At 42.6% G+C, this 15,646-nt stretch overlaps 1 protein-coding gene across 2 annotated transcripts in view; it reads left to right on the top strand.

The window, feature by feature from the left end:
- Positions 1-15,646, top strand: part of LOC102462950 (tubulin-specific chaperone cofactor E-like protein) — a 113,837-nt gene that overhangs the window by 10,772 nt on the left and 87,419 nt on the right. For both annotated transcript variants that reach the window (XM_075909746.1, XM_075909744.1), the window contains 5 exons: positions 1,259-1,398; positions 4,129-4,310; positions 6,278-6,534; positions 11,130-11,256; positions 14,033-14,149. In XM_075909746.1, coding sequence (XP_075765861.1) covers positions 1,259-1,398; positions 4,129-4,310; positions 6,278-6,534; positions 11,130-11,256; positions 14,033-14,149 — 823 coding nt within the window. The remainder of the gene's footprint in view (positions 1-1,258; positions 1,399-4,128; positions 4,311-6,277; positions 6,535-11,129; positions 11,257-14,032; positions 14,150-15,646) is intronic.

Below are 15,646 nucleotides of genomic sequence, written 5' to 3'. Positions count from 1 at the left end.
TCTGGTGGTCCTAGCTCTTACCATTTCTTGAACAAATGGATTCATGGATGGACGGACTCACAGAAAGACAGATGCATAAACTCTCTAAAATGTATAGAGAGAGACTACGAGACTACGGTGGGATGTTTGGGTACTTATCATATACAAAAATTATGTCTGTTTTCCTATTCATAATAGGCACAATAGCTGCATCCCAGGAAGGTTCTATTGAGCAAAGGAACTCTCAGTCCAATTTACGCCCATATTAAATTGTGTAAGGTTCTATAACAATCAAGCTTTTAGAAAACCTAAGATCAATAAAAATGCTACTTTGATTTTTTTTCCCCCTGTTAAATGTTTCAGTGGAGGCAGTTTTAAAACAGCATTCTTTTGCCATGTTTGCCACTGAAATGTTGCAGCCTTGTGCTAAAGCAGGGGTGGGCAATAAAAGAAACGCAGCCCGTGGGGTTAGTCCCTGGTGGGTTACCGCCGCTATGTTTACCTGCGCCTCAGCAGGTTGGCCACGATTCGCCATTTACAGCCAAAGCGAGCAGCAGGAAGCACCACGGACCGTGACGCCGCATTCCACCGCTCATGTTGGCCATGAATGGTGATTCGCAGCCAACCAGAGCTGCAATCCTCCAATAAGAGAGAAACATGGAGGGTGGAGCCCTCTAGGAACTAACCCTGCAGACCAGATCCAGCATGTGGGCCAGAATTTGCCCACCCCGGGCTAAAGTAAAGTTGATTAGAAACTGATAATAAACTAAAACAGACTGAGAAATATGGTTTCACTGAGATAAGTGAGAGAAAACACAAACTGTAATCAAACAGCATATGTAGTGAAATCACTTCATGTGTTTATAATTTTCCCTCATTTTAACCATCTAAAGTGGACTTGTTAGTACAGAGGCCTGTGGAGTAGCCATGTTTATCTGTTTCACCAAAAATGAGGCGTCCTGTGGCACCTTAAAGACCAACAAATTTATGTGGGCATAAAACTTTTGTGGGCTGAATCTACTTTGTCACATGCAGGAATGGAAACTTGTAAATTTGTTAGCCTGTAAGGTGCCATAGGACTCCTCCTTGTTAATACAATTATCTGTCTTTAAAATGTAAGATCACAACCGGATTTGCTTGGAAGATATAAATCACTGTGTGACTCCTACCTTATTTATTAATCCCTTCCTTTGTTGGGTGTCATACTTGCTTGTGTTCTTCGATAAGGGATGATCTTATGAAGCTGACTGGAAGGCATCTTGTTCCTTCCCCGTTTTAGATCGCCTCAACCTTCCAAGTGTTTTGGTGTTGAACAGCTGTGGAATAACCTGCGCAGGAGAAGAGAATGAAATCGCTGCCTTCTGTGCTCACGTGTCTGAGCTGGATCTCTCTGACAACAAACTTGACAACTGGCATGAGGTAAAGCGATTATGCCTGTGCCTTGCTAAATAGCAGGAATAACCGCTCCGATTACTGTATTTATATTGTTAGACATACAAGCATCTCAGTTGTTTCAAAGTAGGTGAATGTGTTTGTTTTAGAGTTCACATTTGAACATCATGTGTATTGCTCGGTAGCTGTCAAAGTAAATAAACTTGATCGCGCTGACACATTCAGGGTATGCCTATATCGGAAACAAACACTACAGAGGCACAGCTGTAGCACAGACACTTGTAGCAACGTGAGAGGTGGTTCTGTCTGTCTGTATTCTGAGAGGCAGTAGCTATGTTGACAGAAATTCTTTTGTTGGCCTAGCAGTGTCTATGCTGGGACTTAGGTCAACATAATTACATGCATGACATTTTTCGTAGCCCTGAGTAGGGAGCAAGTACTCAAGTAGTTGGCTACCCGATAAGCTTAGGCTTATTGAGTAGTTGATTCACTATGTGACTACTTGCTTTCCCCCGCCCCTTGCTGCCTCTGCATCAGAGGCAGCAAGGAGGGGGGAATCAGGGCTCCCCCCAGCACCATCTCTGCAGTGCATGGTGGGAGACCTGGCACTAGCTGGGACTCAGCAGACCTGGCTCGCACCAGGTTCCAAACCGCTGCGACTTAAGAGCCACCTGGCTCTCTCTACATTTAAAGGCAGAACTGTAGCAGTCTGGGACAGGTGTAAATCGGGACTGCTGGGTCCCGGCTCGCACCAGATCCCAGACCTATCCCTGTTGCGGCTCTGCAGTTTAAATGTAATAGGAGCTGGACTGCCTGTGTGCCTGACTCCTGCTACATTTCACCTGCTGAGCCACAGCTTATTGACTAATTGTGTATTTGATACAAATTGTATTGAGTACATGATTAGTCAATTACCTGCTTCTTAATATCCTTAGCCCTGAGTAATGTAGTTAAGCAAACCTGACTTCACAGCATAGACCCGCGCTCAGGCGTGGAAACCTGTTTCTTGAGTAATTTTTGAACTACTCCTGCGGGTGAGAAATATACTTTTCTTCAGTGCAAAACACTGGAACAATCATTCCATGCACCAAGAGGTTAATGAGCAATATAGATCACTAACAAAAAGCGAGCAAGCAAAAGGGTTGGAGCAGAGGGCTGGCAGCTTAGCATCGTGAGTCCTACTCCCAGTTCGGCGATTTGATTCTGCCATTTTATCCTCTCTGTTTTAGATTTCTCCTCTTCAGAACTGGGTTAATAATACTTGCCTACCTCACAAGGGGTCTTCTGAGGGTTACTTAATTAATGCTTGTAAAGAGCTGCAAGGTGCATGGATGAAATGCACTACATAAATGCAATATAGTAGTAGTAGAAAAATCCATTCTCTTGGATCCTCTCCTGCTCTATGTTTGTGAGCCCACTCTTCATTCCTGGAAATTGAGATAGAAAATGCTGAACTGAAACCTAACCTTATTAAAAGAAAGTATCTTAGGTTATTTCCTAATCACTAAACAATAAGCAGATGGATAGTGTATGATGTAAATCTTCTGACCACAGAACAGGTCTGCTAGGCCAGGGACTGTGTAAGCTCCCAAGCAACTTTTTGCTCACCACTTACCCGGAGGAGCCCTTTTCTGTGGGTTAGAATAGGAGTTTGGTTTCCATGGGCTTGTTAAGATTCTGTGGCAGCTGTCAACATTAGGGTCCATTTGTGCTGGCTGTGAGGATGATCTTGTGGCAGTGACCCATGTTCACTAGGAACAGGAGTGAGCAGGAGCAGCTCATGTTATATGGGCCGATGGAAGGTCCACCGGTTGGTAACTTAGATTCTATCAGTCAGTTCTGGATTAGTGCTTATTTGTGGTCATGCTCAATTTAGTTATGAGCCATGTCCGAAGGCAATAGTAAAAGTAACACACCCATTTGCCACCTCCCCCAGGCGGTGCTCCCTATATGTCCCATCCCATGTATACAGCCTGCTTCTCTGCTACGGTTCCCCCAAAACATTTGCATCCCCTACTTCTACACACCCAATCACATGCCCCTTAATATATTCTGTACCTTTGATACATATGTCCTGGCTTTCCTCTCTATTCCTGATCATTCATCCTAACGCCAAGCTATGTGTGCAGGCACCTGAAACAGGCTAACGCAGTGGCTAGCCCCACATACTGTTCCATGTATGTATGGGCTGAATTATAATCTTCCAACTCCAACCTCATATGAGTGAGAGAGCTGGTGATTTCACAGGTTAATGGAGTCTGATAAGAAATCCATTGTGCCATGTACAAAGAAATTCTATCAGCTTTTTACTGTAGGCAAGTGTGTGGTCTCTGACTGGTGGGGAATAAGGGAGCAACCCAGCTGTGTAACAATCATATGCTCCAGGGACATGCTCTTGCTTCTCCGGTGGCCTTCTAAGATGCTGGCTTCTATGCTTTGCTCTTTCTTAGGCTGGTTTTCAGGTGGACTTTCTGATCTCTCTCTAGGGATCTGCTTTTCCTTATCAAGCTGCCTTCAGAGTGTAATTAAAGGAACTGTTGAGGTGAACGTGCAATTAGCCAATCCATTGAGATCAGTGAATAGCTGAGTATGAATTACAGATAGCTATCTAGAAGCCTTATTTTTTTAATCCATATAATTTCTTTGGCTCCCAGGCCTGCTGGCGGATCTCTTTCTACAAGATGGAATATTTATTGAATGAGGTCTGATTACCTCCTGATACGTTTCTTTCTCTTGTTTTCTTTTCTCCCCCACTAGGTCAGTAAAATTGTGTCAAATGTTCCCCACTTGGAGTTTCTAAACCTGAGTTCCAACCCTCTGAATTTGTCAGTTTTAGAGAGAACGTGTGCTGGGTCTTTCGCTGGTGTTCGCAAACTGGTGTTAAATAACAGCAAAGCCTCCTGGGAAACGGTCCATACAATACTGCAGGAATTACCAGAGTAAGCAGGGGGGTCTGGTATGGAAGGAGAAATGCCGACTGCATGTGGACAAAGCTCATAGCAGGAAAGGTTGCTGGGTGGGGGTGAGTGGTTTGAGCAAAGGACCAGGACTTGGTTTCTTTGGGACTTGGATGGGTTTAACTCCTGCCATTGGGCCAACTGAATGTTTTATTGCGTTTCTATATCTGATCTTGCCAAGATCTTAGCATGGGTGCGCAGACACATTGCATAAATCTAAATACTGGCATGCATTAATGAATTAGGGCCTAGATGATTCAGCATGTGACAGGCTTTTCCACTGAGCCACTATTGGACAAATGGCAATGCACCGTGTTAATGGCTTTTGGATGGGACATAAATCTCAGGTCTGGTCAATTGTCATTAAAGATTTCATCATACTTTTCACATGTTAATCTCAAGGTCCTGTCCAGTTTCTACCTTGGCAGTGGCTTTCTACCTCCCTGAAATGCCTTTGCAATTTAAATTGGATATCACTTTCCTCTTCATGCAAATCTGTAAAGAAATCTATTATTACAGTGTACTGCTTAACCACTACGCCCTTAATTGAGACACCACTCTGTTCCCAGGGAGCCAATTTAGCCTACTGATAGCTAACAGTAATGATTGCTGCTTAAATGGGACAATGGTAGCATAAATTCTGTTTAATAGAGACATATTCAGCCATTGCCAACTCTGAGAAAGATTTAATCAGATGTGAAATTCTAAGTTCCCATCTTAATATAGAAAAGTGCTAAATATTAAAAGAAAAAATCCACTGACCATCATTTTTATTCCCATTTCTTTATTCAGTTCAATATTTCTTTTTAAATTTCTTCAGTCTGAATCTTTTTTGTTGGCCTCTTCTTTGGGATGCTAGGCTGTTTATCAGAATCTTTTCTCAGTTCAGAAGATTTCCCTGTACAGTAAAACCTGTGTTATCCGGCAAGCTCGGGGATTAGGGCATTCCGGTTATCGGAGGGTCCCATCAAGCTAAGAAAAACCAATGGACAATAATAGTAAAACTCAAGTTTTTAATAGTGGTAGTTGTGTAGCGAGAGGCGATTGGTGTCTCATTTCTATTTTGAGTTAAAGATAATTAGTACTTCTTAAATAAAAAATTAAGCCAGTCATGGTAAACTAAGCCAAGCATGTGCACCTGAAGATGTGACATTATTGTGGCTGGGGTCAATGCCGGTTAACAGAGTGCCGGATAACAAATGTTTCACTGTAATATTAATACTTTTGTCATGCCTTATTTAAAGCAGTTAGCACCGCTGTCATCTGATAAATGCATGCCTTTCACCCTGAAAGTTTTCACATGAGTGGTGAATGACTGTTGGCCAGAAGTTGAGGGAGATAGTGTGGTAACAGTCTTTAATGTTCCTGGTGTTCATTTTAAGCCTGGTGTACAGTACGTCCCCAGTGACTTTGATGTTGGGAATGTCCATGCATGTAAAACACCTGAATGGACTTTCAGCCTCCACTTGTGCACTCCTCCCCTTGTAAATGCAGACATTGCTAAAAAAAACCAACCCAGCATGCATGTTTTCACCAGCAACACCAGTTAGGTGGCCCTGGCCAGTGGATTTTATTGGCTATAAACTCTTACAACATTTCTTTATGTTCATGTGTGTGTTTTTCAAGTAGCCTTTCGATATTTATTCCAACAAGTTGGCAGAGTGGGTACAGGCACCTCTGAAACACATGCACAAAGTCACAAATGGTGTCTAAGTAGAGGCCTGGCTGAAAATGTACTCTGGAGTTTGTAGCACTGTGCCAGCCATCTGACTAAAAGATGCTAGAGGAGGTCCTAGCTATACTGAGGTTTCAGAGAGGGCTGGGGCTTGCCATATTTAAGTATTGCTTGGAAAGTGTGTGTATAATGGCCTGTAGGTAAGACCATTCCCTTTGAATAAGAAGCCTTCAGGTAACAACCTGGCTATAAACATGTTTCTTTCTGTGTGCAGCTTGGAGGAGCTCTTCTTGTGCCTTAACGACTATGAAACAGTGTCTTGTTCTCCAGTTTGCTGTCAGTCTCTCAAATTACTCCACATAACTGACAATAACCTTCAAGACTGGACTGAAATTCGAAAGCTAGGAATTATGTTTCCATCCCTGGACACGCTTGTCCTGGCCAATAATCACCTGACAACCATTGAAGAATCAAATGATTCTTTGGCGAGGCTGTTCCCAAACCTGCGATCTATCAGTTTGCACAGATCAGGTGAGGTACTGAAATCGGCATGTTGTCTTTATTCCGTGTGTAAATGATGATCCCTTATCTAAACCATGCAAACTGAAGCATGTGCTTTTCCGGGGTGGGAAGAAGTATGTTGTTTGGATAGTAGCTTCCTACATGTTGGCAGTCTGTAGTGGATTTGCTTCCTCCTGGCTACTTGCGTGTTAAGTAGATGAGAGAAAATGGGGAAAGCACATGCCTGTTTTTTCTTAGTAGGATAAACTTATTGGACATACTAGTTCCAGAGGCTACAGTCATCTTCCGTCTTTAAACAAAGTCTAGAAACTATGCTTAAGTGCAGCCCATGCAGGACTGTAATACAAGCTGTCCGACTAGTGTAGTTCGGTCACTAATTGGACTAGAGACAATTCTGACACAAACCCTACTCCTCCTATGCCCAAACCACATTAGAGCCCTATTTCTCTGCAACGAGAGGTGTTCAAGCTGTGACAGTTAGTTCTAAAATTTTCCAAAATGTGGCTTCTGCTCTTGGTACACTTTTGAGACCTTTGTACAAATGGGTTGCATACATCTCAGGAATGGGATCCACATAGACAAAGCATCTTGAAAAACCATTGCTGCTGTAAGTAGAGTTTTTTCCCTCTTTGGGTTATGTCATGGCCTGTCTCTGGCTAGAATGCTATGAGAATGGTGAAGATGAACCTGAGAGAATTTCATGCACATCATCTGCCGTATTGCAATTGATTGTCACATTTCCTGTTTTGGGAAGCATACAAAAGAGCTTCCTGCAGTACTTTTTGCCACCAGGATGCAATTTTTCAGATAGATAGGTGTCTTGTGTATCAGCTTGATGTTGACTGATGAACAGACATCACAATGAACTCCTCACTACATGTGACTTTGAGGCTTAGGAATAGCTAATGGTACTGATCTCAAAACACACAAACAGATGCCAGTCTGATAACTCGAGAAACACAGCAAGGAGAAGACAATAAATAAGCTACCTATTTCTTTTTCTTTTTGCTTTCCCTGCCTCTTCTGGCTCTTTCCCAGTCTTTAAGTAATAGTTCATTCCCAAGTGTGCAAGATTCATTACGGAAGTTGAGCTGGTATCCGACTGATGGACTTGGATGAAGACATACCCCTGGTGGCAGTAATGAAAAATACAGCCTTCCTACGAATGCTATGGCCCCCTTCCACCATGCTTTCCGGAAAAATAAAGATGTGATGTTTGGAATGTGGGTACCTGAGGAGCCAGTTTGCAGTCTGAAGCGAGGCTACAGTTTAATCAACTTCAAGAGACCAATGTCCGCTTACAGGCACACATATTTGCATGTAGATTACTGGGGAGATAGAGGATCAAGAAGAACAAAACCCCTCACCCGTGTTTATATATTACATTCTTTCACTGCATTTATGGAAGTTGGTGCACCAGATGCTTTGGCTTACAAAGCTGCCCCAGAGAGTTTTCTTTTCTGAAAGTTGAGATGCAACTGGCATAGCAATGAACACAATTGGTACAGGTTGAACCTCTCTGGTCCAGCATGATTGTAGTTGGGTGGCCACTTAGCATGGGTGTGGCCAAGTTTCCCGCAGTTCCATAAAATGTGTTTATAGCCACTAGTCCTGGCTCTGTGTTTTGTGCTGTTATTTAGCTCTAATTTGGTCCTAATCAACTTCTAACAGCCCAGTAAGCAGTGGAAGTGTTGGTAATGCTGCTAGATAATATTGAACTCCCATAGTGCAGCAAAGTCTCTGGTTTGGCACCGGTCAGGTCCCAAGGGTGCCAGACTAGAGAGGTTCAACCTGTACCTCCAGGCTCCAATGATAGGAAATTATGGGACAGATCATAGGTGCTAAATGACATTTGGCTTCCAACCCCCAAGTGTGACTCCTTCATGAACTGGATTTGGATAACCTAGGGATTAAGTGCTGTGTTTAAAAAAAAATCTGTTCCTTTGCAGCTGTTTTCCTAGTGTGTGTTTGAGTCTCTTAGTTTTAAGGAACTCCATGAATTTCCTGGTGATCTTTTGTTCCAGTTTGGCTGCCTGATAACCTCCATCAGTCATGGGCCCTTTTCCTCCCCTAACTTACAAGAATCAAAGCACACGTTAAAGACTTTCTAGTATAGATCCATTATTGCTGCTGTTGGTTTATTATGCAAAGCCATAGAGGAATTAAAGTATTAATAAAACCCCTTTCACAAGTATCAACATGCTATACAATGAAAGCACCAAACAGTTCTTTTATAGCCTGGATAATAAAACTGCAGCTAACTGACTTAAAAGGTTTCTTTTCTGTAGACTTGAAAAATGCTGAGTGATGTAGAGGGCCTTCCTAAGAAGGCAGTTTGGCCAAGCTCCCTGGAGATGAGGCAGCATATGGATGGTGGGAGGGAGCCTCAAGTTGAAAATAGAACAGAAAGCCCAATGAGAACATGAACTAAATTACATGAATAAAGGGGAACTTTGAGGATGGAGAGTTCTTGGAAACTGATGATTATAAATCTTCTCCACAACTGTTCCTGAGTTGCCAGTGTAACTGCCTACATAAAGGCAGGGTGTGGAATTAAAAAAAAGTGTCATCGATGAAATGCACCACTGTGTTTTGGATAGCATTGGTAATTCATTAGTTCAATTGAGACTGCTGTTTGAAAGAATGTCGCTATGGTTCACTGGTAAAATAACATGAGCATGTCCTGAAATTATGGCCACTGCTACAAGATCACATATATTTCAATTTTCTGGAGAATGAATAGTTGATAGTGATGTGGTCTTATTCACATCCTAATGTAAGTGAATTAAAGCATTGGACCATAGACTTCTGGGTTTATTACTCAACACACTCTGCTTATTTTAAATCTTTTTTTTAAGCCTTATCTCGGCATGTCCCAGTCTAATTCTTGCTGTTCTTCCCCATGCAGCAGCTATTGTGAACTGATGTTGCGGAGGCTTTTGCATATTAAATATTGATTAATTTGGCCCTTGTCTTGTTGGCTGCTGTGGGTTAGCAGAGATCGCCAGCAATGTGAAAGTGACGGGTTTTCATAAGCATTGTAATGGGGAGGGATAGCTCAGTGGTTTGAGCATTGGTCTGCTAAACCCAGGGTTGTGAGTTTAATCCTTGAGGGGGCCATTTAAGGATCTGGGGCAAATCTGTCTGGGATGGTACTTGGTCCAGCTGTGAGGGCAGGGGACTGGATTTGATGACCTTTCAAGGACCCTTCCAGTTCTATGAGATGGTATATCTCCATATATTATTAACATCTCAATGTGGGATGATAGGACTTGAACTAGATTTTCTTGTCAGAGTGGACACCTCCAGAAATATAAATCACCTGTTTGGTTTTCAAATGGAATTGCCTCCGTTAGCTTTCTCTCAGACACAGTACCCCGCAAAGACCAGATTCTCAACAGCAGCTTAAGTAGAAGTTGAATATGACCCAGTTTCCTATCAGTCATTTTCTACTATGTCCACCAGGGTAGCAGAGTCATGACCACGAGTTCTAACTTGTATCCTAGTGCACGTGGTGTGCACACATGACTGACTTCATTACACAAGGAATACATTTTAATTGCAAGTTGACTTGACCAGTGCATTACACTTTCCATGGAAGAAAGAGTCGGTAGCTCTCTTCAGTATGCCCAGCTACCCAAAGGAATTGCGATTCTGGTCTGGATGATCACTTACCTTCTGAAACCACTGCAGTCCCTGGAACTCTATGGTCTTGACTTGATTATCTGATTTGGGTTTGCTTAAACCAGACCTTCAGTTTTTATTTGAACTGGTATTTTTACAGATACTGCTTCCCTTTGAGCTATTAAAGTGGTGAAAGCCTCTGACCAGTTTCTAATAAAAGTGTGTAATACTGGGTACATTAGACAAGAGCTAACCATGCATGTAAGAAGTATCCTGTGTAAGTATCTGTTTTCTGCCACAACACAAGGAATCAAAGATAAACATCAGACTTATTCTTGAACACATAATCAAATAGATTGTCATCTGATCCCTGCCTTTGCTCACCACTTGGCTTCAATTCTCAGAATGCAGCACAGATCTGCGGAAAGCTGGCTTGGGGGGAAATATTTTCATTAAAAGGCTGGATGGCTCATGGGAATTGACTACCTGCAGGTTCTGAGTTCAAATGAAGACCTAGCATGGTTGTTCCTGAAAGCTACCATTTGATTTTTGGCTTCCACAGTAATTAACCAGAGTCCATTTGATCAAAACAGCTATACTATGTGATGCTAATTGTCATTCATCAGAGATGCCAAGGACTGACTAGGCTATGGCGGTGGAACTCCCTTGTCATAGATGGTCCCTCCAGATGGTAGGACAGCATGGGTGAGCTAATGTGGGCACATGAAGGAGCAACATAAAGGAATTCCGTCTCCAGCATTTCATTAGCAGGTCACTGACTTGTCAGACAAACTCTGATTGTCATTCCCCCATACTGAGAGATTCAGGGAATAATGTAACAGTCAACTCATATGCTAAATAACACAATGATAAAATGAGCAAATTGGCTACACCTGTCTTGTATGACCTTTTGCCTATAGCTGGTGTCTTTGTTATACTGTGTATGCTCTGTGTTTTAAACTACTCAATTCTTAAAGCAGGTCTGCATTGCTGGGAAGACATTGACAAACTAAACTCTTTCCCTAAGCTTGAGGAAGTGAGATTACTAGGAATCCCTCTTCTGCAGTCCTATACCACTGAAGAGCGCCGGAAGCTGTTAATAGCCAGGTATTTGTCCATTAGAAAGTCTAAATATTTATTTCAACAGATACAACATCAGCATAGGTGGATATTCCCAAGTTAGGCACTAGATTGGGAAACATTTGTTGTATTGCTTCTCTATTTGTACCATAAATATTGCTTTGAGAATGTTTCCACTTCTCCAGTCACTCATGTTTTAAATGCAACATTTAGTAGGTGATAAAAGGGCAGTGTCATGAGAGTTGGGGTTACGCTTCCTGGTGTTCCTCAGTTTCAAGGGGTGGGTTACCTGGCTGTTCAGGAAGGTGCATAAGATGTTTGGTCGAGTGTGCCGTAAAAGGTTAAAATGTGTAGTGACCCCTTTGGTGTGAGTGAACCAACGGCAGTAATTATATATGCTGCACTGTATTGCTATAAACCAGTAAAATATTATATAGAATACTATGTATTACTGTGTACCAGTTAGGGCTGGTAGAAAAATGGTATGTAAATATCTATGGAATATTTTGGATGAAACAGAATTTTAATTTGCTTTGTCGAAAAAGAAAAGCAATTACCCCTTCACCTTCTCCTTATTATGGGAAGAGATGGGGGAAGGAAATAGAAAACTACCTTTTTGATGTCCTGAAAACAGATTTTTTTTTTAAAAGAAACATTTTTTTGAACAAAAAAGAAAAAAAATTACAAAAATAGTTCAAAAAAAGTCAGTGAAAGTGTCGATCAGTTCTAATTAATACTTGCAATACGCTGACCCATCTAATATACTGTACTATTGTATCCAAAGGGAATATGTAACTTCTTTGGGCCACAAAATGAACCTTAACTGAAGGAAGTTAAATCTCATATTTTTGCCATAGGATGTGGAAGGTAATGGTGTAAATTTTGAGAAATAACTGAGGCTTTTGGGGGGACCAATTTGAGGTGTCTGAAATGGGCCCTGTTTTTAAAGGGTGCATGTTAGGTCCCAAGGGAGCCACCCAGAGCCGGGAATGCAATCCAGGAATCCTAACTCCCGGGGTTAAGTACTAGTGCTAAATATTTATTACCAGAAGATTTTTCCCAGCGTTGCTCAGGTCCTTATTCGATTCATTTTGTTTTTCTTCATTTAAATCATTGCTCGGGGGTGGGGCTGGGGGTGAGGGGTTCTGTATGCAGGCTGCCCTAGGGAGAGAAGATAACCCCAGCACACTCTTACTGCAGGAGCATGGGGCCAGGTGAGATGCACCTCTCCATGGCTGCTGCAGTTCTAATAGGCACATCCCGGGGAGAGGAGCATGTGCCCCAGCTGGGGCAGGTCCAGGGTCATCTGCCCTCTGCACTCCCCAGCTAGGGTGAGAAATGAAGCAAACTACCTTTTTTCCTTGCACCCTGATGAAGGGGAATAGCCAGCAACGTTGCTGTATGAATTTGGGGAAGGGGGGGGGGACGCGGAAGGAAGCTTCATTCTTCCCTTCTCCCCCCCTCCCCCGCCCCGGACTCCCTGAAGGGCTCTTGGTGTGTGAGAGGCTGGGCAGTTCCAGACAGGGTGCCCCTAGCCAGCTTTTTTCACCTGTGTGATGATCCTCTATTCTGAGGTGTTTTATCAGAAGCAATCCCATTCTGGCACATGCCATTTTCCTGGCACAACCAAACCCTTACTTTGCTGTATGTTATCAGAGAAGGAAGCAACAAGCAGACCTGTGGCACCGTAGGGTACATCTAGACAGCAGCGCTATTTCGGGACACTTCCATTATCCCAAAATAGCTATTCTGCGTCTTGACGGCACACCCGTTATTTTGAAATATCTTTTGAAATAACAGGTGCGCTATTCCAATGTCCCTGTAAACCTCGTATTTGGGGATGTTTTGGAATAGCGCTCTATTTCAAAATTAACTCGAAATAAACTGCAATTTGTGTAGGTCGAATTGCATAGCTTTTTTTGAGCTAAGGGTGCAGTGTAGACACACCTTTAGAGACTAACAATTTTACTAAGTTTTGAGCTTTTGTGGGTAAAACCCACTACATCAGATGAGTTGGAGTGGAAATTACAGAATCTGAGGTGTATCTATAACAACATAGGAAGCTATTTCAGTTGTTGTACCTGTGTTAGGGAAGCTCATTAAGCCATGGTGGATGTGTGTCAGTATTTGATGTGGAGATGCAAATATCAAAGGCGGGGAAATTGCCTTTATAGGGTGTTAACCAGTTAAGATCTTTATTCAAGTGTTCTTTATTCTTTATGATAGTGTTGAACTTGTAAATGAACTCCAGTTCAGCTGTTTCCTACTGTGACAAAATTCTTTTGTAGAAGAATGGCTACTTTTAAATGCATTATTGAATGTCCAGGGTGGTTAAATTGTTCTCCTACACAGATTTATGTGTTACCATTCTTCATGGCTGATTTGTGTCCTTTTACCCACAAAAACTCATGACCTAATAAATTTGTTAGTCTGTAAGATGCCACAGGACTGCTCATTGTTTTTATAGCTACAGACTAACACGGCTACTCCTGAGACCATAAGAGGAAGCTGCATGCCAGATTTGGTGTCCTAGTCCTTACCGTTTAGGAGGAATTCTTGAACAGACACACACGCAGATGGGGGAATAAACAAACTCTCTCAAATATATAGTACATAGCACAGAAGTAAGATAATACATCATTCTAATTATTGACAGGTATGCTGTATAGTATTTGGAGAGTAAGACTTTGGGATCTCAGCTGAGGATAAAATCACATGCTGCTATTGGCTCTAGAGTCTTGCTGATCATCAGAGATAGGTTTGCATATCCTCGTTAACAGCGTTCCTCCGTGTCTTCCTGCAGATTGCCGTCTATCATCAAGCTTAATGGCAGTGTTGTTACCGATGGGGAGCGGGAAGACTCGGAGCGATTCTTCATTCGGTATTACTTGGACTTCCCGCAGGAGGAAGTTCCATACAGGTGCGTACTTCAGTGTTGGGATTTGGGGAAAGTGCAGTGTGTAGGAAAGGAGAATGATGTTTGGAAGTGTCCCACTCAAACTGTGTCTTACAAGCTTGAAAGGACACTGGAAATCAGGGCTGGGGCTTGTAATGCCGAAGAATTCCTTGCCCTCCTACCATTTTATCTCCCCCTCACTCCATACTAATTGATCTTCTCACCATACGTCTTTGCAGGGTATGTTCGATATTTTACCGACTAACTGCTATGTAAATTCCAGCCCTCTTCCATGCCTGCGTCTTAGAGGCAGCCCCCGCGACCAATTGCATTCTTGAGTCTCTTGAAGCCCATGCTAATCCTTCTCTTTGGTGCCAAAAGAAAATGGCTAATCCTCTTGCCATCTGCTGTGTGGAATGTACATAGAGAGAAGAGCTTTCCCTCACCTAAAACAGATTTCAAATTTGTGTAAGATTTTTATCTGATAATCTCAGTAAACAAATGAACTCTGACAGAAGCTGTGTGAACAGTAGCCTTTGGTACCTGTATGTGCTGACTCATTCCCAATGGAATGAGGAAAGCTGGATCAAGCATCGAGTCATTGCTTCTAGGACTTTATTTACTTCGCAGTGACCCAGTGCGTTATACAAACTATGAGGCCTCACAAACCCCTTCTGTGAAGTAAGGAAGTAGATAAATTCTCTGTACCTCAGTTTACTTAAGTGACACAAGAGGTCACACACAGGGAGTCGATTGCAGAACTGAGAATGGAATCCAGGGATCCGGACAGGCAGTCTGGTACCCACACAAATTTCCTTATGCCTTTCACACTTATAGGGACACACACCTTTACCCAATTCCTAGGGCTCAGGGTGTAACTTCCTGTGGGTCTGCAGGATCTTTTGCCTACTTATAAGTAGGAATAAGAGATCCTCCGGAAAAGAGCTTATTTTCCGGAGGATCGCGTCCAGACTGGCGCTTTTCTCCGGCTTATCTACAAGCCGGAAAAAAGCGGCAGCCATGAAAATGCAAATCCCGCAGGGGATATTTAATTCCCCCGCGGATTTGCCTATTCCCAAGTGCTACATTAGCATCCCTATTACGGAATAGGGGCCAATGTAGACACAGCCACTATGTCATGCTCACCGATCCTGATAAAGGCAGGCAGAATTCCCCAGCTGGCCAGGCAAGGTCAGTCTCTCTGGATACTAGCTGCTGCTCATCATAGTCACGCAGAGGAGTCCTGGCAGCTCTGGTCTTCGGCTGTATCTTGGAGGTGAGTTCTTCCAGGTCTTCCTTCCTTCCTTCTTGCTTTTCCTTTCTTCCTTTCCTCTTTTCCTGCTGTTCTCCTTGGACCCCATTATATAGTGAAACTTGAGTCCTGCTTAGCTCTACCTTAACCAATTATTTTTAGTATAATTTTACTAACCAATCATAACATAATGTAACAGAATTACCTAACCAATCAGACCTCACTACCTTTGTTGATTTACACTTAGCAAACTTTATTATACAGCAGAG

This window comes from Pelodiscus sinensis, chromosome 26, assembly GCF_049634645.1.
Source record: "Pelodiscus sinensis isolate JC-2024 chromosome 26, ASM4963464v1, whole genome shotgun sequence".
NCBI classification, from domain to species: domain Eukaryota; kingdom Metazoa; phylum Chordata; order Testudines; family Trionychidae; genus Pelodiscus; species Pelodiscus sinensis.
This window is presented reverse-complemented; position numbering and strand designations above follow the sequence as displayed.